At 42.4% G+C, this 24,474-nt stretch overlaps 1 protein-coding gene across 3 annotated transcripts in view; it reads left to right on the top strand.

Moving 5' to 3' along the window:
- Positions 1–24,166, top strand: part of SMCO4 (single-pass membrane protein with coiled-coil domains 4) — a 29,765-nt gene extending 5,599 nt beyond the window's left edge. For 2 of the 3 annotated variants that reach the window (XM_063329158.1, XM_063329168.1), the window contains exon 2: positions 23,286–24,166. In XM_063329158.1, the coding sequence (XP_063185228.1) occupies positions 23,418–23,597 (180 nt within the window). In that variant the 5' untranslated portion in view covers positions 23,286–23,417 and the 3' untranslated portion in view covers positions 23,598–24,166. The remainder of the gene's footprint in view (positions 1–23,285) is intronic. The other variant, XM_063329147.1, reaches the window with a different exon arrangement.
- The last annotated feature ends 308 nt before the right edge of the window (positions 24,167–24,474 follow it).

Genomic DNA, 24,474 nt, shown 5'->3' with positions numbered 1-24,474 from the left:
GGGCACCCCTTAGACTCTGGCAGTAACAAACCCAATCCATTTTGATTGGGACTGGGTATTGCCTTGGTACTTTTGTTTACAAAAGCACTTGTGTAGCTGTGATTTTTTTGTTTTGGTTTGGTTTTGGCCATAGACAGCTCTAAAAAAAAATAATTATTAAGAGTAAAGATATACTGTGGTTAAAGAGCTCAAGAGCCCTGGCTGCGTGATGGTAAACTTGGAAAAAAATTGAAGCAGGTTGCTGGGGGGGCTTCAATGCTTGAAGTACTATCTCTCTTCAGATAGGCTCATTGATAAAGGTCTTTAAAAAGGCTCCTTGAGCCTTATTAATTGCTAAATATAAAAACCTTGAGTTCAGGCCATTGTTGATTTGGGGCTTTGTATCATGTTAGAGGTATGGATAATCACAATTTCGATGTCCCAGCCCTCAGGGTGTATATCTGTCTCCTTCTCAGACAGCTTTCTTATTATAAATTGGTCTCACTACTTTTTCACCCAGTGTCACTTTGGTTTTGCTTGATATCTTGGCTTTGTTTATGTATTTGGAAAGGAATTCTCTGACCATGGTACAGTGCTTAGTATGAGGTCTGGAGAGGAGGTGTGCTGTATCAATCTGTTATTAAACCTTACTGAAGTGCTTTCCCTCTAAAATATATGTTCCTAGCATGGCTGCTTACTGGTAGTCAGATGTCAGTAGCACCTTACACTTTATATAGCATTGTTGCATCATGAAAGATCTTGTGCTTTACTTTGATACCCAACTGGACGATAACCAAAATAAGGAATTGTTCAGCGGAAGCTGCAGGATGCAGCTTTTAGCTATAAAAGTGCACCCTCAAACATAGCTTAGATACATGGCTGTCATGATACGAGTAAGATTCAAGATCCTGGGGCCTTTTATTAGACCTTACTGGTGCCAGTATAAAATATGGCTCTGAGCCTGCAGCCATGCCATAAAATTCACCTGTAGTTGTTTGCTTTTGCAAAATTAGGTCTGCTTAGAAACCAGTACACTTACTGTACCGCATCTCGCTATCAACCAACCTCACCCACCATCGCAGTGCAGCCTACTGCATACAGATAAACTCTTGCATAGTTTAGGACAGAAACTAAAGGATAAACATGTGTCTTAAATAGCTTGAGGGGGTTAGGTGGTGATGCTGCATGGTATCAGAAAAACTCAATTGATGCAGTTTAAAGGAGTGTTTGAAGGCTTGGAGACTGGGGAGTTACTTGTGAAGTCAACTTCTTACCTTAAGTGTTTGGGTTTGATACAGTTACTCAGAGGTCCTGATTCTGGTTCTTGCTGCTGAATTGAGATTATTTCAGTCTGCAGAGCATGCTTTAGCCAGTTTCCTTCCATTGTTTAAGTCTTTCCCACAGTGGTAAGAGAAATATTTAACAGGATAGGAAGCAGTGTCTGTAAAAGTAAGATTTGCTCTGAAATCTGATTGCCTGAACTGTTTCTAAGTCTTACTTTTCTAAAAGTTGAAGCTGACTTACTTTTTTCTGTTGCTAATTTATTTAGCATGTTAACTCATCACACAGTAATTTCCAACAAATGAGTTTTTGCTTTTCTTTAAATGACATTATAAATTGTGGAAGAGAAACGGAAATATTTGTATACAGTCGTTTTATTGTTTTTTCCATGTCTTCCAGCTATAGCACTGTCTTCCTGAGTGGGAGAAAGTGAGACCTTTCTGTTGTGTGTCCAAACAGAACAAAATGCAGAAGCCAATAGTAGAAATAGGAGTGAGAATCAAATTGACTTTTCAAATCCTTGCCTTTGTTAATAACAGGATGAGTTATTACTATTGAACACAATGATTTTTTTTTTTTTTTAGAGAAAGTTATTAAATTTAGTGTGTGCTTAAGGGGAAGCAAGAGGAGTTCCAAACACCCAAAGAAACCTGTAGGAATAAATCTTTGGAGCAAGTTCAGTAACAAGGAGAAATATTCAAGTTGGTCTGCGTGTCTTAACATTGATTTCCTCCCGGACTAATTATGCCCCTCCTAACACAGATAGGGTGTAGCTATACAATGCCTGTCAGACTGACGTACACCCCTCTGCCTGCGCTCAGATAATTAGACAGGAGTTGGAGCTTCTCTGTAAGCCGTCTAGCTTTGTTATTTCAGTGCTGTGCTCAATTTAAAATGTGGTGCTGAGTGACTGGGCTTTTTTACCTTAGACACAGCACCAGTCTTAACAAATTGCTGCAATTTTTGAACTGGAGCTGGTTTGCATCTGGTCTTCTCTGAACAGGAGTGAGGAAGATTGGCTCTGCCTGTGGTGTACCACCCCGTCATTGCCCCATGACTGTTCTGGTAAATCAAAGCTGTTGACAGCTGTCTTAGCTGTTCTTTCATGCTCCTTTCCTCATTCTCTGTGTATGCTCCTGAGATGCCCAACTGCCACTGGGAGGTTAGTCTCAGCTGCCCTTCATGACTTTGAAAAACTTCTGTGGGCGTTTTTTTGGGGGGTTGGTTATTTCGTGTTTTTAGTTGTGGGGTTTTTTTGCCTTTTTTGTTTGTTTGTTTTTTGTTGGTTTTTTTTTTTTGTTGGTTCGTTTGGGGTCTTGGGGGTCTTTTGAAGAAGGTACCTGTGCACTTGGTCCTTACATTTTTAATATCTGGTTGTGTTTTCTTGGCAAATACTGGTTTTCCAGTGCCTCTTGCAACAGTGAAAAGAACCCACTGGCCCCTAAAGCTTTTCCACTTAAAGCAGTTGCTTGACCTTTTCAACCACTTCACACTTTTGCAAGGATATAATCCTGGATATTTTACATATCCCATGTTGCTGAACTAAATCACAGTTTTGGGGTTTTGAGAGGTACGAGCTTTGATGATAAATGCATATTTCTTTCTCTGTATAGCTTTATCTTTATACTCTGTGCTGGGCACTCCTGAAGGAGAAATTCAGTGTGAAGAGAGGTCTTCTGACAGTTTTGGCCTTAGCAACCCTTAGAAGCACAGGAGAGGAAGAATTAAAGGAAAGAGCTGCAGTGTGCAGAGTCTGAAGAATAACATCAGTATTTTCAGTCGCTCTTTTGTATAATGTAAGGAAAGCGGTGACTGGAAGAAGAAATCTTTCCCGTGGTACCAGCAGAAAAGCAGAGACAGTATTTGAGAGCCAGATAAGGCCCCACAAGCAACAGAAGTATATTACACTGCAGAAGCTTTCTGGGCTGTGATCAGTGCTCTAAAATACAGTTTAAGAAACAGTCAACAAAATATGTTTTCCAGGGGTTGAAAAGACTTCCAGGTAGTGATGCCTCTTCATCTGTAAGCTTCAAATGTATTTGATAATCCCCATATAATGCAATTCAAAAGTATTTTTAAGCTTAACTTTATTTTAATTAAAAAGAGGCATCGTGGCAGGGTATTCCACATTGCGTGTTTGCTGAACAGCATATACTATCTGAATAAATGACTAAAAACTTTGCTATGTGGCATTTATTTGCTGATGTCTTCTGTGCCAAATTTTAGTTGTTGCTGGTTTTTTTTTCTTTTTTTGTGAAATGAGCGGGTATGAATTTTTCTCTGAATATTTTCATTCTGTGAATGGTTTTATTCGTTGCGTGAAAATAATATGATGCTGTGTTACTAAAAATAAAGAAAATTTAGGTTGTAGGTATACAGTACTGTCACCTGCTTTTTTTTTTTTCTCCCTTTAAGAATTGCAGTAGATGCTGAAGGTTTTTTAAGCTTGGTGAGGGATGTAGTTGCTTTCCAAAATAAGTATTATTTATGAAAGTTTATTTCAAGTTACCTACAGGAGAGCGAACATGCAAGGAGGGGGTATGTAATGTTTTCTTTGGAACACACCTTTGCTAAATGTATTTTTAAAGCTTTCTAATCTGTTTCCTGCCTAGGAAACCAAGGAAGTCAAAGAGAGAAGGAGTTTATGGACATATCTGTTACTTCATTGCTGTGGCGTTTCTATGACTTCCATCTCCTACGCAGTTACAAGCTCTGTAGGAAAGGGATATGCGACTTGTGTTGAAAACTTTCAGGTTTCCTTTTTCTCTGAGCAAGCTGGTTTCTGGCTGAGCCAGTTAACTTCTACTGTTGGGCCACCTCTCCGTATCTTTCATTGCCCTGGAAGATTTGTGGTCTCCACTGTTCCCAACCACCCTGGATAGGCAGTGATCTCTTCCCTCCAGACTCAATACCAGCAGTGTAGCAGCATCAGCTATGTGCAAGTCCCTTTGAATTCTGCTGTCAGTTGTATTTCTTGTGAATAAAGTGTTGCTGTTACAGAATTCCAGGGAGCCCTGAATATAAACGTATCAATTATGTGTCAACACAACAGCATCTGTCGTTGAAATTGGGTATCATTTATTTGGCATCAGCATAGCAAAGATTTGGCTGACAGCCAGAGTAAAATATTCCAGCAGAAACTGCTGCAACAGGAGCCATCTCTGAAGTAATTCTCTGAAATTCAGGTGCTCTAACATCATCTTTTAATAAATTCTTAAGGCATTAGGGACCTTAAGCAAAAAGCCTTTCAGGTTCCATGTTCTTGTCTACTTTTATTTCTTTTTCATGTCCAATTTTCTTTTTTCTGTTCTTGCTCTCCGAAGAGATACATACAGGGTTCGGGGATGCATATATGCTGTGATTTAATATCCTTTTTTGGCTTTCCATTTCATATTCCACCACTTGTTTACATAAAAATTCCAGATGAATGCAATCAGTGATGGCTTCTTTGGGGAAACTTAACTTCTTTGGGGAAAGAGGCAAGGCTTTCAAAATAGGAGAGTAAGAAGTTATATCCCTTTTCTTGTTAAAGATATGTAGTTGTTGGGTTGGGGCTTTTTTCTGCTTTTCTTTTTTTTCTGATTAGCTTAATCTCTCTAATCTTCCTTGCTTTTTCGTAGACCTTATCTGTGTAAGTTTTACATTCACAGAGATGTGAGTGAGTCAAAACAGTAATTTCAGAAAGTTAGGAAAACCCCAAGTCCATAAGACACTCTGGTTATTATGGGCATAATTGCTATGGTTCAACAAATATTTTAGAGTACCTGTGGGAAACTGGAAACTTGGATCACTTTGCTTTTATGGATGATCCTTCTCATACTTGAAGGAGGAGGTAAAGAAGTAACTCTTCTGTTTAATGGTATAGCTGGTAATAGTCAGCTGGTTGATTCTGGTGTAAATATCTCTTTAAAAATTAAAATGGGAAGGTTGAGGTCGGAAAGCAGAAAACATGGCAGAAAGACATAGGGTCATGTAATGTATCCAAAATGTTTATCTCATTTCTTTTCACTGACTAGGCTCCAAACAGGCCCTGTCCCTTCATCAAATTAAAGTTTTTCACTTATGTGCTAAAGAAACTCCTTTCTAGGAAAGCGTTAAGAAAAATAAAGAGATAGAAGTAGTTGGGAGAAAACATGCATTGGATTTTCAGGGCTGGAAGAAAAGCTTGTAGAATAAAGATGAGCTGGGTTTTTTTAAGGGTTTTGGTTTTGTTGGTTCCCCCCCACCCCCGAGGCGTGAAGTTCTGTGAAGTTCAGTTTCTCTTGGAGGGGAGAGAACAATGAAAGGGAGGGAGGTCTGTCATATTCTCTGCATTTTAAATGGGCTGGTTTCTGTTTGGGTAGAAAAGAAATAGTAAATTTGGATTAACTCTTAACTTCATACTCTCAAAAGAAATCACAAATCTAGAGTTAAATAATGAAACCTCTTCAGGAAAATCAATGCTACCTTTATCCAAGCTCAATTTATTCAAGAGGTCAGCTTTGTTGCTGCCCTGGCATAGCTTGAATTTAATGATTAACCTCTTTGTGACTGTTCCTGTAACTTCTGGCTTTCCATCTGGTACTTTATATAAGCATAAGCCAAGATGATAACACAATGCTGTAGCGGAGTGGTATGTGCTATTTGGGGAAAAATCTCTTTCTAAATCCTCTATGCAGTATGCATCAGCCCCAGTGAAACTGAGAGAAGCCCATTAAGAAATCCGATTAGCTGTCTGCTCTCTAGATGAGTTAAAATCTCTGTCCAGTGTGGTAATCAGTGGTGTCTAACTGGTAGCTTATCTGGTAATAGTGCTGTCGCCTTTTATAGAGGCACCTTCTCTTGCAGTTCTGCCAGGCGTGTGTATGCATTTCAGCCACGTATAACATTGAGCATCAAAGTGATACCCTGTAATAAATTTTAAAATCCTCTTCAGTGCTGAACCTGGCACTGTCTTGTTCCACTGTGTCGCCCTTCCATTCAGCAGATTTCCTTGAGAGATCTAAAATTGTCATGTAAGCAGTAGTATACAAGAGGAAGGAGAGTATGCTTTGTGTGAAAGCAGCACTGAAAAGTGCAGCATTAGGCTCAAGGTTCAAAGGAAAGTATTGTCAAGTACTAGACAGTGTGCTTGCTCTAAAGGTAATCATCTCTAATTTTCTGCAGGTTAAAAAATAATCCATATAATTCTGGGAAGTAAATATGAAAAAGACTTCAACAGTAGCTTTAGTTAAAGTAATAGCCTGCAAAGTCTAAATTTTTTTTTCCTGTTAAAATGGAGAATGTGAGGAAGAGCAATTCTAATGCCAGGAGTCTTTGATGTATTTATCTCCATAAAATACAGATCTGCTGTCTCTTCCGTATCCATAGATGCTCTTGTCCATGGAGAGGCCTGGCTGGAACCTGTGGAGCACTGTAGTAGCAATGGAGACAAGGTGCCAGATGGGAACTGAACTTCTCGTCAGCTCTTGCCGCATGTACATAGTCCTGTATCTTTAGAATCGTAGAATCCTAGAATCATAGACTGGTTTGGGTTGGAAGGGACCTTAAAGATCATCTAGTTCCAAGCCCCTTGCCATGGGCAGGGACATCTACTAGACTAGGTTGCACAAAGTCCCATCCAACCTGGCCTTGAACACTTGAAGGTGTCTTCTGTTAGTAGTTGTTGCTTCCCATCAGTATTTGTTCATCTTCCATCTGTCCTTTCACTTGAAGGAGGTGAATTTTGACTGCAGCTGTCCTGATGTAAGTGCTGTACACTTTTTGCCTTTGTGTTCCAATAAGTTACTTTGGTCTTATTTAGTGCTTTCTACTTTATTTTGTATTTCATTCTAAACTGGCTATTCTGAAATGTATTATGCTGTGTCATTTCTGTCTAGAGGTTTATGAGCAATTTTGACCTGTTGCTAGCATCCCCAGTTGATTGAAACTTTAGCATGCCCTTAAGGAAAGTGAGATGATACTTAATAGTACAGTACAGTAGATAAAAGGCTGTGCTTCTCCCTTCCCCAAAATTCTGCTTTGTGGTTATAGTTCTAGTTTCAAGGCTTGGTTAACTCATGAAAAAAAAAATCTCACTTCTCAGTTGGATAGAGAGATAAGCGATGTTTGATGGCCTGTATCATAGGAGGAGTAAATCTAGATATCTTCTGATACCTCTAGCCCTTTGTAGGATAGAGATGGTTCTTAGAGTCCTGCTGGAGGTGGTGCGTTCTGTCCTCGCTTGCAAGTGCACAGAATGCGCTTGTTGATTCTCTTGGTTTTTGGAGAGCCCATGCTCAAGAGTATGGGTGCATTACACTTGGTTTTATTTAGAATTTTCAGGTTCTGAACTCACTAGTAAGGGCTCTGTTAAACCACTGCCTGGTTTTCTGTCCAGGTATTTGGTTTATTTGCCCCTCTGTGTTGAATCTCCGTCCCTTTTCTTAGTCTCCCCTCTTCCTCTCAGTTCAAATTAATGGCAGTTTGTGAGGAAAATAACATTTTCCTTTTCCTTTATGCTTGCACTAGAAATTCAAAGGACAAAATGCCCCTTCTTCACTCTTAAGAATGAAGTGTTATTTTACAGTATCCTCAGATTAAACATTGGGGTCGCTGAATCTACTTCTGGCACTGCAGCTCGTGTACTGAGGAAGAGCCTGTTTGGAGCAGTGTTTGCAAAACCATTTCAGCACATCTCATATTAACAAGTCAGTACTGCAACCTTACATAAGCCAGTCTCCGTCCACTTAACTCCAGGACAACTTTGATGGTTAATATTTATATAAAAGCTTTCATGTTTCCACAGTGAAATTATCTCCCTCTCAAAAGAAAAGGTGGCTTTTTCCCTGTTGACTCGGTGTGAAAAAGCTTGCAAAGGCTTTCAGCAGCACTGCATCCGAGTCAGGCATCAGCAGAAAAACAAGGGTCGTCTTTATTTCGGGATTTCATTTTGTGAAATTGCCTACTCCGAGAGAAATAAAACATTTACATGTATATTAACCAATGTTTGCCAGCTCTTGGAATGAAGCCAGTTCTCTCAGGGCCAAACAAACGCTCTGAGTGAATGAGTAATAATCTGCTATTGTCACTCCTAATTTATGGATGGGTAGATAGAGCAATGTTTGCCATTTTAAGTTGTCCTATTTGCTTGAAAGACTGAAAATCACGATTAGCTACCGGCTTGGAGTATCTATAGCATGTCTGGTTATAGCTGATTTACTCAATATAGCTGTTGCAAAAGTTCAAAACCTCTCCATGTGATAAGAAATAATTGTGGAAGAGGATGAGAACGCATGAAGGTTACAGATGTTTTGTGACAGTAATGTGGAAGCTGCAGCCAGAGACTGAAAAGGTACATGGCATCTCCTGTTTTTAAGGTCCCTGTGCCTTGTTTATGTTCTGAGGAATCTCCCTCATGTTACTAGAAAGTTAAAAATTTGTGGGTTCCCAAAATAATGGCTGTATTGAGCTTTGAGTGTTGATAGATAAGTAAGAGGAGGGTATAATATTGAATACCTTACAATGATGTTTTCCTGCATTTCTGAGCCTTTTAATTTGCTTTATTTTTCAACAAATGCAGTTAAAAACAGTTTTAAAAATTTTGTTTAATGCATTTATGAGCATGCTTTTCTCATGAAGTTAACAGGAATGTTGGCAAGATTGGACTGAATAAAAACACCAGTGAGACTTTCTTTTGTGGAGAAATATGTGTGTTTTTAATGGGAGCGCTTAAAATCCCACCGCTTTAAGGCCCATGTTAAATGTTGCAGAGAGGCAAATAGCACAGCATCTATCTGGAGTAGGGATTTAAGGCATCAGGAGCCACTCTTGAAATGAAATTGTCCTCAGAATGTCCTGTGAAGTCTTCTGTGAGATCGCCTGGCAGGTTGTGGAGGAGTGTGCTATATCGCACCTAAATGCATAGGTAGGAGATGGATGAGAAGTACAAACCTCGCTTGTCAGCCACTAGGAGTAAATAAACACAGTGCAGTGATTAGGACAATAATTGATGTCGGTCTTCTCTGATGGACTGACTCTTCCATCCGCTTCTTTTAGTCTTTATTTCACTTCCATGCAGCTTTTCTCCCATGCACTGGTTTATCTTTCCTTTTGTTTTGCTTCTTTTCTTGCACACTAAGGGAGATTTCTTGCTCTTTCTGCCTGGGCTTCATTATCTCACTCACCTACTTGTGCTGGATCACAATTTTTATTTTTATTTTTTTTCTTTCCCCCCACTGCATTAAACTTCCTATCTGGTCTTGTTAAAAGAAATAACAGCAAGAGTGGTTGGTGTTGATGTTGAAGATACCAGGATGTCCAGAGCCCAGGGTGCGGCCATTAATATTCTGTCTGTAAGCTGTGGAAGACAGACTCCGAAGAGATGCCTAAGGACATGATTCCTCAGCCCCCCTGAAAGGTCAGACATAGGACTTAACTTCTGTACTGTGCAGCCTTAGCTGTCACTCAGTGTTCACAATCACTTAGATAAGATTAAAAATACATCCCTGGTTTGAGAGAAGGTCGAATAATATGTGATCCAAACCCAGTGTCTACTGAAGCATGAGCAGGTGCCTTTAAACACCCATTCCCTCCCCACCCACAGTTCCCAAACCATCTGTGGACCCCAGTGCTGACTTGACTTCCATTGTTACGGGTTCAGGGTACAACTTGAAGTGATTTGATTGTTGAGTGCCTGCTGTTGCGTTGACAAGGGACACCTACTGAATACTGCAGAAGACATACTGCTGAATGCGGCTGATGTGAACAATGAAGCCAAACGAGTTGTATTTTTAAGAGCTGGTCAGCAGCACCACAAAACCAACAACACAATCCCTAAAGACAAAAGAAAACACCACCCAAGACCAAAAAAACCCCAAACAAATCACCCAACAGCTTGGAGCAATGTTTCTTGAAATTGGTCTACAATATGAATCTATTAAGATTAATCTGAATTAATCTACACAAAGTAAGAAAGATACCTGCTTAGATCTCAGCAGCAGCAGGTGCTTGCAGTATTATAAATAGAAAGCAATACAAATTGAGGTGCTTATTAAATTTGCCTTTATGATGCTTTGAAGAATTGCAGTGGAACAGAAAAGAAAAATTACCAGAGGCTCTGGCTTAGAAGGGTGACTTAAATAGCTGTGCTGCCAAAGGAAACGGAACGTAAACTCGAATAAGTGATAGACTCGTTCAGAAAAGGTTATCTAACAGCGATTTGTCCCTAGCATGGAGAGATTGGCCAAGAGCTTTGGAGGGATGTGATTGAACAGGGGAGGGCTTAATTTTTTTGGGCAGCTTTAATAGAGTATTGAATTTTAATGTATTTACCAGGAGATTGCACTATAATCCTTTCTAGCACTTATGTTTCTCAAATTTTTCCTTGTTTCCCTTTTCCCCTTCCCCCAGCTGGCAAAAATGAATTCTGTGGGAAATGTTCGTGTTTGGGAAACGGACTCATTCAGAATTTTTGCTGCCTTTTTGGATAAGGCTCTGGTGAGGATCCTGTATATCGTTCAGCATTTTCTAAAATTCTTGAAACACTGTAGGGCCTCCGCAGAGAAGTGGCTGAGCAGAGCAGCTAACAAATCGTCGGGTAAACCAGATCAGAGCAGCAGGCTCAACTGGCAGAGAGACTATTAAAAATGAATCAAAATCTGCAATGTTTTTTTCTTTAATGAGATACTCAAATTGATTTAATTTGGCAGGGAACATACTAGGAAATTGCAGCGTGGGAAAATCGGTGCTTTGGGGAGCAGTGAATTGCCCTGCGTGAGATCTGAGATCCTACTTTTTAATGTAGCGAAACACAGGCACACTTGCTGGTGGAGAGAACATCTGTAGTGGCACAGTGTCGCTTCTGTACCCTTCTCATCTCAGTTACTCTCTTGGAAAACGCCTGGCGTACAAACAGTGAAGGCATCTAGGTTAGAAATGGTGATAACACACGTACAAATGCGGAACAGGTACAGTCGTCATTGCGGAGCGAAGGGGGGACAGGGAACGCCTGCGGACAACATGACTCCTGGCATCTGTGCCCAGCTCTCCGTGGCACTGCCTGTGTGGGCTTACACAAGCTGAAGTGGCTGGTGGGCCATACCAACCATTTAATGTATTTTACCCATGGTTAGAAATTCAGTTGCGTTCACGTGCTTATGAGTTGCACGAAAAAGACGACTTGGTGCACAAGCATGACTACCCTTGGAAAAGTTTGCAGCTGTTCAGCAGGGACTGAAGCTGGCATCTTGTGTTAAGCTTATTGGAGTTGATGCACGCCTGTGTATCATCGGTGACTCTCTTGAGACCACTGTGAATACAGCGGATTGCTTTAAAAACAACCCGAGTGGAAAGGGAGGCTGTACAGGAATAAACGAGAAAGGAAAATATGAATACTGTTATGTAGGGGGATGTAATGTTTTGGTCTTGGTAAGTGCTTTAAAAGAAGGTCACTTGTACTTAACGGCGGTTGAACTGTGGTACTGATCAATAGCTGTTTGCTGAACGTTGTGGAGGAACTTCTGAGACATCCTTCTCTGACGGCCTGGGCTTGCTCGTAATGGACTTCGTTACACATGTGGCTCCATAGCATTTGCTTTTGCTTCTGAGTTTCTGAGCTGGTGGAAAGTCCTGGCGGTAGGACTGTAAATAGGAGTACATAAATAAGTGGTGCAAGAACCAGTGTTGCAGAACTGATTAGGCAAAACCAGGCTTGTGTTTAGAGGGTGGCTTTGCTGGGAAACTCCCTGTGGTTAGACTGTGCAAAACTTTTTTCTTTCTGTCCCTGTAATTTTATTAAGTCTTAATTAAACTTTCTGCATTTAAATTAGTTTACATTAATGTCACACTGTCTTACTATGTGTATATTGACAGACACTAACAGGGATTTGATCAGCCTAATCTAGCTGCATGTAATTATGTGCCTTTTCCTTAAATAATTGCAAACAGAGACTATCAATCATGGCAGGAAAGCCTGCTGCTTTATTATAATGTGGGATTGTTTAGTGAAATGTAATAAGACTTCAGGTTTAAGCTGGGAAGTAAACAGAATGAGATTTTAATGAGACCAGTGATAGGAAGAAAATCTCTCCCCACCCATCCTGTGTTGCAAGTCTCAGTTCTTATCTTCCCTTTCCCCCCCAAAAAGGTGCCGTGATTGCATTGTTGTCACGCTGATGTTGAGAACATTTCTGTAATTTGAAAAGAATTTGGGAAAAGCACAGATTTCTGTCTGATGGAGGGAGAGCTCTAGCCTAAACCTGTGGTGCTTTTCCAATGTAAGGTGGAGGTTTTTATTTCATTCATTGATAACTCGATTACCCAGATCAAACGAGAGCGTGTAGAAGGCAACAGAGGTGGGAATGAAATCTGCCAAATGGCAGCACTGCACAAGCTCTAAAACACCTGCCCTGCTTGGAAAACAAGGAAGGAAGGGAGTAACACAGGCACCCACTTCATCGATTGTATTTGGGTTGATTTCTGTGTGATTTAGTTACTCTCCAGTGTCACACAGTCCTCCCCTGGCACGTGTACAAGCAGGGAGAGACAGGCACGGTGCCAGCAGTCTTTCCTCAGCCTCCTACTGGAAAACCATCCGTGCCAAGAAAAGCTTGAAAAACCAGAACTTCAGACCAGTCCTGAAGGGAGTGAGTTTGAGATCTGAACCCCTTGTTCAGCCTGCTCTGGCGTTGCATCCAGCTCGCTTTAAATCTGTGAATACCTCCCAGTTACTTCATAAAATAAAATGTAAGTGCCACCGTTGGTGCAGTGCTGGCCGTTTTCCCCTGCAGGACTGTCTTAGGAGGGTTTCAGGAGACCAGGTACACACCCGTCTTGCTTTCTCCTATGGCAGATAGTTCTGTATGGACGAGGGAGATTTCTCGTTGCGCCTGCTGAAGAAACAAACTGTTTCACAAATAGTTTGAGTGTGGCATACACAGATTGTCTTGGAAGTAGAGATGTTGTTCCTAGATGCTGCCCTGGTATCTTGGGAGCTGTTCGTTCAGCTTTTCTCTTCTGTCGGTTGCTCTCTCCGTCATTCCCCTCTCCGGTGCAAACGCAGGCATGTAGGCATGCACCCCTGCTGCCCCAGGCTCATCCCTTGCCTTTGCGTTTTTTCTGGGTTTGGATATAACAATCCATTCACACTGTGGGCAGGGATTTTTTGCCTGCCACGTTTTAGCCTGGACTGAATTTTCAGTGCCAAACTTTTAATGACAGTAGAATTATAATGAAAAACAGTGACAGTCCCTCAGCTCTGCTGTTTGCATTACAAGACTGTAACATCAGGCTTCGGACTTGCTGGCGTTCTGCCTGACGTGCGTCTCAGGGATCCGTTTCAAACACGTTTATAGTGATGCTGTTAAACGGAGTGACCGTGGTGGTAGTTTGACTGGGAAAAGTAACAACCAGACCGTGTGCTGGATCGTAGGAAAAGCGTGTTTCCCATCTAGGTCATCATCAGCTCAGAGGATGAGCGCTGCTACCCTCTGGTGACAGTTCGGCTCGTGGTGTGAGTTAGCAGCGACAGTCCAGGTCTCGGTGGGCTTGTGACCCTGACGCAGCTGTACTGGAAAACAGAAGTGTTATTTTCACACTGAATTCCTATTGCTGCACGTTCTTGCAGATGCCAAATGCTTGGGTTTGGTCTGGGAGAGCAGCACATAAATTTTGAGGAGCTCTGATACCAGTGACTCATTTATTTTTATTTATTTATTTAGCGTGGCTATTTAGAAACTGACTGAATTTCCGTAGACACACTGGAAAGATGAATGTTTCGTATCCAAAGGAGTCTTGTCAGGAACAGCTGGGAAAATTACTTTTTAAGAAAACAGCTGAGCAAACACATAATATCAACTCATATGGTAGGTGTTGTGGTTTACTGCATGTATGCGCAACATCATCTGTGGCTGTATAGATGGAGAATGGCAAGCTCTTCTCTTACAGCCTCCCCTAGGAATTGAATTCATGCAGTGACAGAAATTATGTGTTTGTTTTTCTTGTGTTTTCAGTAAACATTAATGGTATTTCTTCATTGGACTGCCTGTTGCAAAAGTTGTCTTGATGCTGGTTCTTTATCTATAAGGAAAAATACGGGTTATTTATCCACCTGTTCATGGAGTGAAAGGACTTGCCTTTTTATTTATTTATTTTTTTAATTGAATTCTGTTCTGTTTCTTTGCTGCATTCAGGGCAGAGAGGATTGCACTGCGACGCCGTATGCGCCAAAAATACCGTCACCTCGTCTCTGTTTGACAATGCCTTCCCAGATGCAGAGATCTGTGCCTTTTTGTTTCTAATACAGATTACTTGCTATATCCAAGTCCTCAGAATTGTGAAAATCGTATTGAAATAGCTTTCTGCTTTGGCGGCCTTGCTCTCTCTGACTTTCTGGCAGCATTCAAGGCTGGCTTTCATTTTCCAAATGCTGTGAGTAGTTTTGAGACTCTCAAAGCTACATTTACAGTAAATGTGATGTTGCAGTAATGATGGGTCAATTCAGATTTAGGTCTGTAATTTGGAAAAAAAGCCACCACCCCTCACTAAAAAATAATGTTAAACTGACTTCAAACAGCTTCTTAATAGTTCCATATTGTTATGCGTGTAATTAAAGCTTTTACCCTTGAAAACAGGGTTGCTTTGATTTGCTAATCATATTTCCTTGCTACAGTCAAATAGACTGAGGTAAATTTTTATGATATAAAAAATTGGCCTCATGCTGTAACATGAAAATCCATTTTTCACAGAACAACAAAAAAATAAATTCTCTAAATGCTTTTCTTCGTTTTTAGCACGCTCTGAAATCATGACGGATAGTGTCACCGAAACACGAAGACCTCAAATTTAGCATTGCGAGCGTTATCTTCAGCTATGCGTCGGTTCTGCTGGGCGACTTCTGTTTAAAAGAAATGAGCTGGGTGACCCAGAGCATTTGACAGTGCAGAAGCCAGAGTTATTTGTGTGGCTGTTCCCTGCAGAGCCCTTGCTCACTCAGGTTGCTCTTCTTTCGTACGGGGACGCCTTGTACTTTTTTTAAGCAGATCATAATTATTTCCCCTTGTTAGTGGTCGCACAGAGCTGTGTTTCGGTACCAGAAAGAACCGTCTTGCAACAGGAATATTCACTTCATCATGGGGCCGCTCTTGTGTTGCTGAAAGTGGGTTGGTTGTGGAGGTTTGGGGGAAGGAGGGAGGATGTGATTGGGATTAAAGTGTTTGGTTAATCCTCTGGGCAGGCTTGCTCTTCAGGGTTCAGCTCTCCTAGTCAAATTGGCAAATCTCTGCTCTATCCATCTTTGTCACCCACACAAGTGATTACACAGAACATTCTGCTCCTTTAGAGCCTGTCAAATAATGAAGATTTTTTTAAACTATCAGTTTACATTTAGTGTTAAAAATGGAGCGTAATAATTGTGCTTGAATGTGATGGAAATAGTGCTGGACAATCACTACCGCAGTTGCATAAAAACTTACAATCAGCATTGTTTTGTTTTGTTTTTTTTTTATAAAAAAAAGCCACCTCCTCAGAGCCAGGTTTGCAAGGCATTAGGTTCCTAATGCGTCTGACAAATGCAGGAGCAGATTTAGCTTCAGCCTTGGCATGGGAGTTGGGAGCAAACTGGTCTAAGTGCTCGTGTAAATCCTACCCAGGTAGCACCCATCCAAAGGGTAGACGATGTTCCTCATAGAAGATGTGAGGACTGATATTTTTCTCTCTTTACACCTGCCAAAACTGAAACACAAGGAACTGTGTGGAGGGAAAGGCTGCGTGCAGATTGGAGGTCTCTGGAGACCACATCTAGAGCTCTGTGCGCAAGTATTCCTCTTTGTAACTCTTTCCCAAGTTCCTACTGAAATAAGTTTTAAATTCCCATTCAGCTGCATCTCTAAGCCGGCCAAATCACCTTAGAAATTGGTGACCTTGCTGATGCCACTGTAGCAATGGCCAGACCTTACGGCTGCAGGAAAGAAAATTCTCCATCCAAAATGTGATATTTCACCTCAAGGTAAAATCAGTTACAGAGTAATGATAAAAAAAATAAATCTGTGTTCCAGGAGGTAGTCTGGAACAAGTCTTGTCCTTTATTAAATAGTACCTAGGGCTTCTGTGACAGTATTACGTGCAGTTCAGTCATTTATTCAAAAAGACCCAAAACATTTGTGTGGTTTCAAAGGTAGGAAATAACGTGTTATCTTGCTTAGACTCCACTTTAATTAAGGTTAGGAGCGAGAACAGTATAACTTCAGCCAACTTGTTGGTCCCAGGCTGGGGCAGGATGTCAAGTTTCCTTCTGCTGTGTCAGGAGCTGCCACCTCCTTACAGTGGCCACCAGGTCCGCCACAGTGAAGCCGAAGTTGTGCGAGGTAACGGGGGTTTCAAGCCTCGTGTGTAGGAGACCCTGCTGCCCAGAGCCGCTGTGTCTGTTCTGCTGGGACCATGGAAGCGGGGCGCTCCGTGGCCCAGGGCTTTGGCAACGCTGCAGGGAGCAATCCTCATTCAGTGGTGGGAAGGGTGGTCTTCATCACGAGGCCAGGAGCGCTCCTGTTTTAATGAGCACTCAGTGCTGAGCACCGGTTCCCTGCTAATCAGAGTCCCTCTTGCCCCTTGGGTCCTCACCTCCTCCTCTTTCCATCTCTTGGACTCGACTCATTAGCAAGTTTGCTGATGATACAAAACTGGGAGGGGTGGCTGACACAGCAGAAGGCTCTGCCACCATACAGCAAGACCTGGACAGGCTGGAGAGCTGGGCAGAGAGGAACCATATGAAATTCAATAAGGGCAAGTGTAGGGTGCTGCACCTGGGGAGGAATAACCCCCTGCACCAGTACAGGTTGGGGGCTGACCTGCTGGAGAGCAGCTCAGTGGAAAGAGACCTGGGAGTTCTGGTGGGCAACAGGATGACCATGAGCCAGCCATGGGCCCTTGTGGCCAAGAAGGCCAATGGCATCAAGACGAGTGTGGCCAGCAGGTCGAGGGAGGTCATCCTCCCCCTCTACTCTGCCCTGGGGAGGCCACACCTGGAGTACTGTGTCCAGTTCTGGGCTCCCTGGTTCAAGAAGGACAGGGAGCTGCTGGAGAGGGTGCAGCAAAGGGCTACCAAGATGATTAGAGGACTGGAACAGCTCTCTTATGAAGAAAGGCTGAGGGATTTGGGTCTTTTTAGTCCGGAAAAGACGGATGAGGGGGGATCTTACCAATGCTTACAAATACTGAAAGGGTGGGTGTCAGGAGGATGGGGCCAGGCTCTTTTCAGTGGTGCCCAGCGACAGGACAAGGGGTAATGGGCACAAACTTGGAAGTAGGAAGTTCCACCTAAACACAAGGAGGAACTTCTTTACTTTGAGGGTGGCAGAGCCCTGGCACAGGCTGCCCAGAGAGGTGGTGGAGTCTCCGTCTCTGGAGACACTCCAAATCCACCTGGACGCGTTCCTGTGCAACCTGCTCTGGGTGACCCTGCTCTGGCAGGGGGTTGGACGGGATGATCTCCAGAGGTCCCTTCCAACTCCTGTCATTCTGTGGTTCTGTGACTCTTCTTCCAGCCTCCCTACGCAGCTCTGGCTGCGGTACCCTGAAGTAATCAGCCCAGTAGCAGAAACAAGTAACAGGCTGATAAGATTTTTGGTTTTAGTTCTTCTTGACTGATGCTGGTGTGTCCCGGTGATTGGGAACTGCTGGTTTTGGGGCTTTTTAACACCAAAATAATCTAAAGAGTATTATCTGCTTAGGTGTTTTGTGTCCTTTTTCCCCACTGCTGGCAGGCAATTTGAGTACAGTGTGTCCTGATTTTCTGCTGGTCTGTTGTCTGCGGTGTTTTTTTTTTAAATGTGTGAGTAACACCCATGGCCCTAGGGGAAAATTTAAATGATAAAAATTAATTCTTGTCAGATTGTTTGAATTTCAAGATGTTTTGCTGTTCCAGAAATGTTACAGTATCAGTAGCAGGCTAGACCAGGTTAATCCAAATTGGCTTGCAAACACTTGTAATTTGGGATTTGGAGAAAAATTATTCAGCTTAACATGGCTAATACATTCGTGCTGTAAGGTTGGTGATAATAAGTTCTTTAGACGTCTAGACATGTGATTACACTAAATGCAGATAAACAAAGTCTTTTGTGCATGTGTTGCATGTAGAAGGAGACGCAGAATTGCAGTAGTCGGCAAGCTCTGGTGTAGTGGAGTCAGAGCTGCCATTCCTGGCTCGCAGGGATAGCCGTGTGGAGCGTGAGGAGCTCTTAATTGCTGATTGCTAATGGTCAGGGTTAATTTTACAAAAATGAGATGGCAGATAGCCATGCATTCCCGTTGGAAGGTTGTTTTTAAGGATACCAGTCCCCACGACAGCCTTCTGGTACAAAATTACCCCTGCTTAACCATAGCTGACTTGCTTTAAGATGCCGGCAAATGCTTCAGCGTTGGTATGAGGGACTTCAGCAAGTCACTGATTTGTCCTCTTTGAGGCTGGCACTTCAAAACAGTTCAGAGTAACTTAACCCAGAAGGTAGAATGAAGAGCACTTTCATATATAAAAAAAAGCAATTTGGATGATGGGCAGGAAGGAACGCAATTGCTCTAGACGTCAAGCCAGGGTACTAAATTTGTGTATTTTTATGATGTTGAAGAGTGATGTCTTTAGGTTTGTCTTCAGTAGCTCGAAATTTTTAATGTTTAGTTCTACTTGAAACCGCAGCTTTTCAGTGTCGGGTTGGAGCACTGCACCGTCAGAGGGAAGAGGTGGTCTCTCTGAAGTTTAAAACAACTGTGCCAAGCCAACACTCATTTTCTTGACTTTGCGATCGAGATGGTTTCTTTCTAGATGTCAGATTCCTACTTTTGGGGGAAACTCTGCTGTAGTGACCTTAATTTTATGTAATTTTAATGCCAAATTTTAAATTGTGAAATTCATAAAAGGAAAGTGAAGCCTCTGGCTAGTGCCAGATCCCTGTCACGCTGTTGGGGACTATGGATATTCCACTTTTGCTAGGGTCTGTTAATCCTTTCTATGCTATTCCTCTAAATGTCCCAGTTGAGGGAGTCTCTGACTTTCCAGTACAAGCAGTAGCTGAACTAGTTTGGTGATGGTTTCTAGCCTTGGCAGATACTTGGGCCAGGTCGAGCAGTTACTAGAAATGGGAAGCAGCCGTAGGAGGATGCGTGCAGTCTGCGGCGGTGAGCCCTCTCCTGTTCGGGGGAGACTGGGAATGGAAAGGAGACTCTCGGCTTCCGTTTGAGGAGAAAAAGTGAGTTTCTAGGTCTCCTGCATGTAAGGTTAGCTGATCGCTACTCTTCCAGGTCCCACAAGATTGAAGTACCTGTGGGACATCACTTTCTCATTGCCCTTCCCATAGCTACTCGCTCTGAGACGTTTTAAATGGGCAGTGCTAACTAGACTGCTAATTACACCCATCCCAATGCTTTATGATTTCCTTCCTCTCTTTGCTTGAGTTTTGCCTCCCCAGTGCGCAAGCAGGGTGATTACTGCCTGAAGGAGGACGTAGCTCAGTTAACGTGAGATAAAATTTGTTCTTGTAGGCCATGCACGCCACAAGGAACGAGACCCTACCATTGTAATCCCGGCCGTGGCCCTGACTTGCTGTACTTTGTGTATCTGCGTCTTCTTTCCATAATTGTCAGTAGTCACCCGCCTTCCAGTGAAGCCCATGGGTGGCCGGTAGGAGGCCTGGCAGCGGAAGGGGATGGCTGTGGCTCTCTTACTCCACTTGCACAGCGCGGGCTGCAGAATTTCCTCTCATGCAGCTGAGCACTGTTTTTTAAGTGCTGTTTCGTCCCAACACGAACACAGCAGCACGTACAACGTCCCGGACCTTTCCTGTGGGGGAGCCTTGTCTCTTGCAGCCGCTGCCTGGTACTGGCAGTTGTGTCCGGGCTCCTTGTGACAGCAGGGCCCTGGCAGCAGCTTGCAGAGATTCACTGCTTCCATTTTATGGTTCGGTTAAGATGAACCCTAAGGCTCATCTCTCTGAAAGCTGTTGGGCCGGTTTCTGTGCAAGTCCATCTCTGCCAGTAGCAAAGCCAAGTAACCCAATCTACTGGAAATGTATTTGGAGATTGCTGCCAGATTCCCAAACTGGAGAGCATCAGTTTGCAATTCAAGTGGCGCTGACATTTGCGGGGAGGCTTTCTGTTCTAAGCCGTCAGATGTTAGTTAGTGTATGTAATTAACTTGGTATAATTTTGCTTCAGAATGAAATATTCATTCAAAAGAGACTTCAAAAAAAACATCCTGTTGTTTTTAATGTCTGGGTGGCAAGTGATGCTGCGTAGAGCAAGGCATACATTTATTGTTCGAGAGATTGGTTTCATGGCAACTCCTGTTTGTTACTATGGTACACAGAAAGTCCCAAAGGCTTTTACTGTCCGTCACTTCTCGGGTCTTGTGAGTAATCGGGATACAAAGCCCACTGACGTACGTTAACAGTAGAGACAGAAAACAATAGGAAAATTCTTACCCTGAAATGCTCTGATTCTTTAGTTACCCCAAAGGGCAAATTAAAAACTTTCTTTTGCATAGTAGTTTTTCTAGATTTTGGTAATAAAGCTTGTGACCGGAGCAGAACAATGAAATGGAAATGGAAGGGATAAAACAGACATTTCTTTTGTCCCAGAGGAAATCTCTTCACCAAAGGGGTTGTCAAGCACTGGAACAGGCTGCCCAGAGAAGTGGTGGTGTCACCATCCCTAGAGGTATTCAAAAGGCGTGTAGATGTGATGCTGAGGGACATGGTTTAGTGATGATTTTGTCAGTGTTAGGTTGATGGTTGGACTCGATGATCTGAGAGGTCCCTTCCAACCTAGACAATTCTATGGAATTCAAGAGTTAGAGAAGTGATAAACCAAACCAGAAACCCATAGCTTGCAGTAGGTGGAATGCCAAAGATTCTACCAAATAATCAGTTAGAGAGCTGAGGATTTGCTGAGAAGAAACAGTTATGAAAGTCTAGGAATGAAGTAGTCCCATTCGATTAAAAGACTGGAACAGGGCTCCATCCAGTTGCTATTTCCCTCCCTATTATGGAGTTCACTGAGCACTTCTGGTCTCTCTACAGCTGTTCCGTATTTTGATTCCAACGCTGCAGCTTGCAGAAGGAATTGGTTCTAAGACTTGAACTTTATTGTCTGCTCTTTTGAAAATCATCCCAATCACCAAAATTTCCCCTTTATGCTTTACCAAAACTGAAACGAAGTGTTTGCCTCAGAGTCCAGGTTGAATTGGCAAAGTTTATGATCAGAAGAAACAACTGCTTGAAAGGGGTGTGTGCACGGGACGCAGAATCAGTGAATCCAGCTGAACACCGAGATCTTTCACGCTTGATGGGTTTTGTTGGTTTTTTTTAAATTGTATCCAGGAAGGACCCTGTAAAGAGAGAAATACTGACCCGTTGATTTCCTCTTGGTTTGCCAGTGTTACGTGGGTGCTCTGATAGTCTGGTCACTTCCGTAAATTTGAGTTAGTGGAGTTATTTGACTTTTTACCCTAAATGCTGCAGTATCTCACCAACCGAATTGGCTGGGTGAGATTCGCAGCAGGCGGGTTGGAGCTGCTCTGGGAAAGGATGAAAACTCCTTGGCAGTCACGTGTATCCTGTAGATGGGGATTCTTTTGTACGTGAGCATTTCAGTTCAGTTTCGCTTCTGTGGTCAGGCTGACAAACAAGGTTGAGTGCTAACACCAAGAGAAAGCATCTCACTTTCGGCAGCGAAAACCACTTTTTTTTTTTTTTTTTTTTTTTGACAAAGTAGTCATAAGACAACGTGTAACATGGACCAGAGATGACACATCGAGAGGAAATCGTGTCTGTGGTGACCCGAGTGAGCTTTGCAGCTTTGCTTGTTGACACACGCTCCTCACCTACCGCAGTGCGCTAAAATAATCTTCATATTTTGATATAAAGAAGGAGGAAAGGTAAAGAGGCAGTTACATTAACCCACCAATTTCTTCATGTGTTTTCTTCTGAGTATGTAAAGGAGTGATGGAAAAACATCGGTTCATAGTTTACTTTCAATTCAAGTCAATATTTGACACCAGTAATTGTTACCCTCCCCGTTTGTGTGTAGGTACATCAGGCCTGTATCCCGCTATTGTGCCGCTGCACAAATGGGGCACGTGGCAAAGAAGAAAATAAATCGCCAAACAGTTGGCAGCCTCCCTCCTCCCCGCGCGGTCGGTGAATTACAGAGCTGTAAGCAGCTTAGGGGCAAAAAAACTTTAAAGTATGGAAATATTAAGTACCTACTAATTCTCCTTATTTCAGAGAGGCTTTCATACCGTGCGGTGTTTTTGTCAGTCTCACTTTACAGATATTTCTGCTTTCAAAAATGGGTCTAGTAGATGCTTCAGAACAACTACCTCATTAATGACTGCTTGTCTACACCCGTGATTTGTAAGCAGGCCGCGTATCGCTTGGGATCTTTTTCTTGTAAAAATGACAGCTGTAATGAGTGACAGCACTGAGTCATGTTATGATTTAGACTTTGTTCGATGGCAGCGGAGCCAGGAGTGTAAGTTAAGCAGCTCTTTCCCCACATTTCTTCCTGTTAGACTACCCTTTATTGCAGCAGATACCTGGTGAGGATGATAAACGCGTGATGCTTTTCCTTATGGCCGGGCGCGTGCTCGCCCGTCCTCCTCCTGTGGGTTTGTGGGGAGCCGCAGACCTTGAGTTGGGAGCTGCTGCTGCTGCCAGAAGAAGGGGCAGCTGGTACGTACTCTGTGTTGACACAAGACTAATTCATATCATTTTCATTAAGTCTTTAGCCGTGTTGTCTTGGTTGCTTTAGAGGATAAAACGTACAGTGCTGGGCTTGCTTTCTGGCTTAACAGAGTGCAAGTTCGGTGCTCTCGGACAAATACACGCGCCCTGATGAACGGCTGTCGTTGTTACGGGGAAAGCTGAACGAGCACCGTGCGATTCCATGTCCGTGAAAGAAGCTGCATAGATATTGGTGCCAGTTGGATAAAAGATTTACAAAGTGGGAACTGCAAATGGTTTTAATAACTAGAATACGTGTAGGTCTTGCTCACAAGAATTGTTTTTTTCCTTCTCTTGCAGTTTCTTGCACAGCCGAGCACTTGAAGGAGAAGGAATTCTTCAACCTTTTGTTTAAAAAGACCTTGGACTGTTTTTCACTGCTCAGCTCCCTTCGCTCCCCTGTTGTGGTGAACGCAAGATCCTAAGAGGAGGATGAGGCAGCTGAGAGGAAAACCCAAAAAAGAGACCTCCAAAGATAAAAAGGAGAGAAAACAGGCGATGCAAGAGGCCCGGCAACAAATCACCACCGTCGTGCTTCCCACGCTGGCTGTGGTAGTACTGCTGATTGTCGTGTTTGTTTATGTCGCGACGCGTCCAAATACAACTGAATGATGCAGCTTTTCAGACTTCCTAGCTTTGGGGTATTAATAATTTTATCAAGAGCCAAAAGGAACTCTCTGCCACTCTTTCAGTACTTTACAAAGGAACTTGCTGGTATTTTCAGTCTTTCTTTTGGTTGGGGTCCCGCAGATTCTCTTTAGGAATGTAACATAAAACGTATTAGTGAATGTGCCAGTACGTTTTATGGTCCCGGTTCATGTGCCTTTCAGAATTTTAAAATTGTGTTTTTTCTTAAATCTGTTTGAAGCTCTATATTGTAAAAGGAAATCGTGTTCGGCTATAAATTTGTTAAAAAAAAATCAGCTTTCAGCTTTTATCCCTCTTATGGATAATGTTGCTCCCATGAGCTCTTGTATGTCTATTTCAGAACTTCCAAAGAAGTACAGTTCTTCTTTGTACTTAATGTCATATGAAGTGCTTTGATTCAGAAAGGATATATTTATTTTTTGAATAAAAGAGAGAAGTCTTACTTGGAATCTTCAAATTATTTTGCCAAAAAGAAAAAAAAAGTGACTTATTGTGAAAGCCTACATTGTGTAATAATTTTTTCATTAAACACTATATAGTTCGCTCCAAAGGAATCGCTTTTTGCTGTGGGATGCCAAGATGGAAAGTGAACGCTTCAGGATCCGCTGGAAGGAATCTTACAGGAGTTGGAAAGGGAGGTTCTACCAGTTTATGGTGAAGTAATAGCAAACTACGTAAACACAGGTAGTTGTTTATCTGAATGTTAAATATTTAAATCTGTGTAAGTGGCAATAAAAAGGTGATTTTGGATACAGCCCTTGATTTTTAAATTTTTAAAGTTTTTTTTAAAGGAAGAAAAAGTAACATTAATATAACTTAGGTCTCTGATCTGTTTGCTGAA

Source organism: Chroicocephalus ridibundus, chromosome 1 (assembly GCF_963924245.1).
Source record: "Chroicocephalus ridibundus chromosome 1, bChrRid1.1, whole genome shotgun sequence".
NCBI lineage: Eukaryota > Metazoa > Chordata > Aves > Charadriiformes > Laridae > Chroicocephalus > Chroicocephalus ridibundus.
The sequence above is the reverse complement of the archived record's forward strand: the minus strand, read 5'-3'. Positions and strand labels throughout refer to the sequence as shown.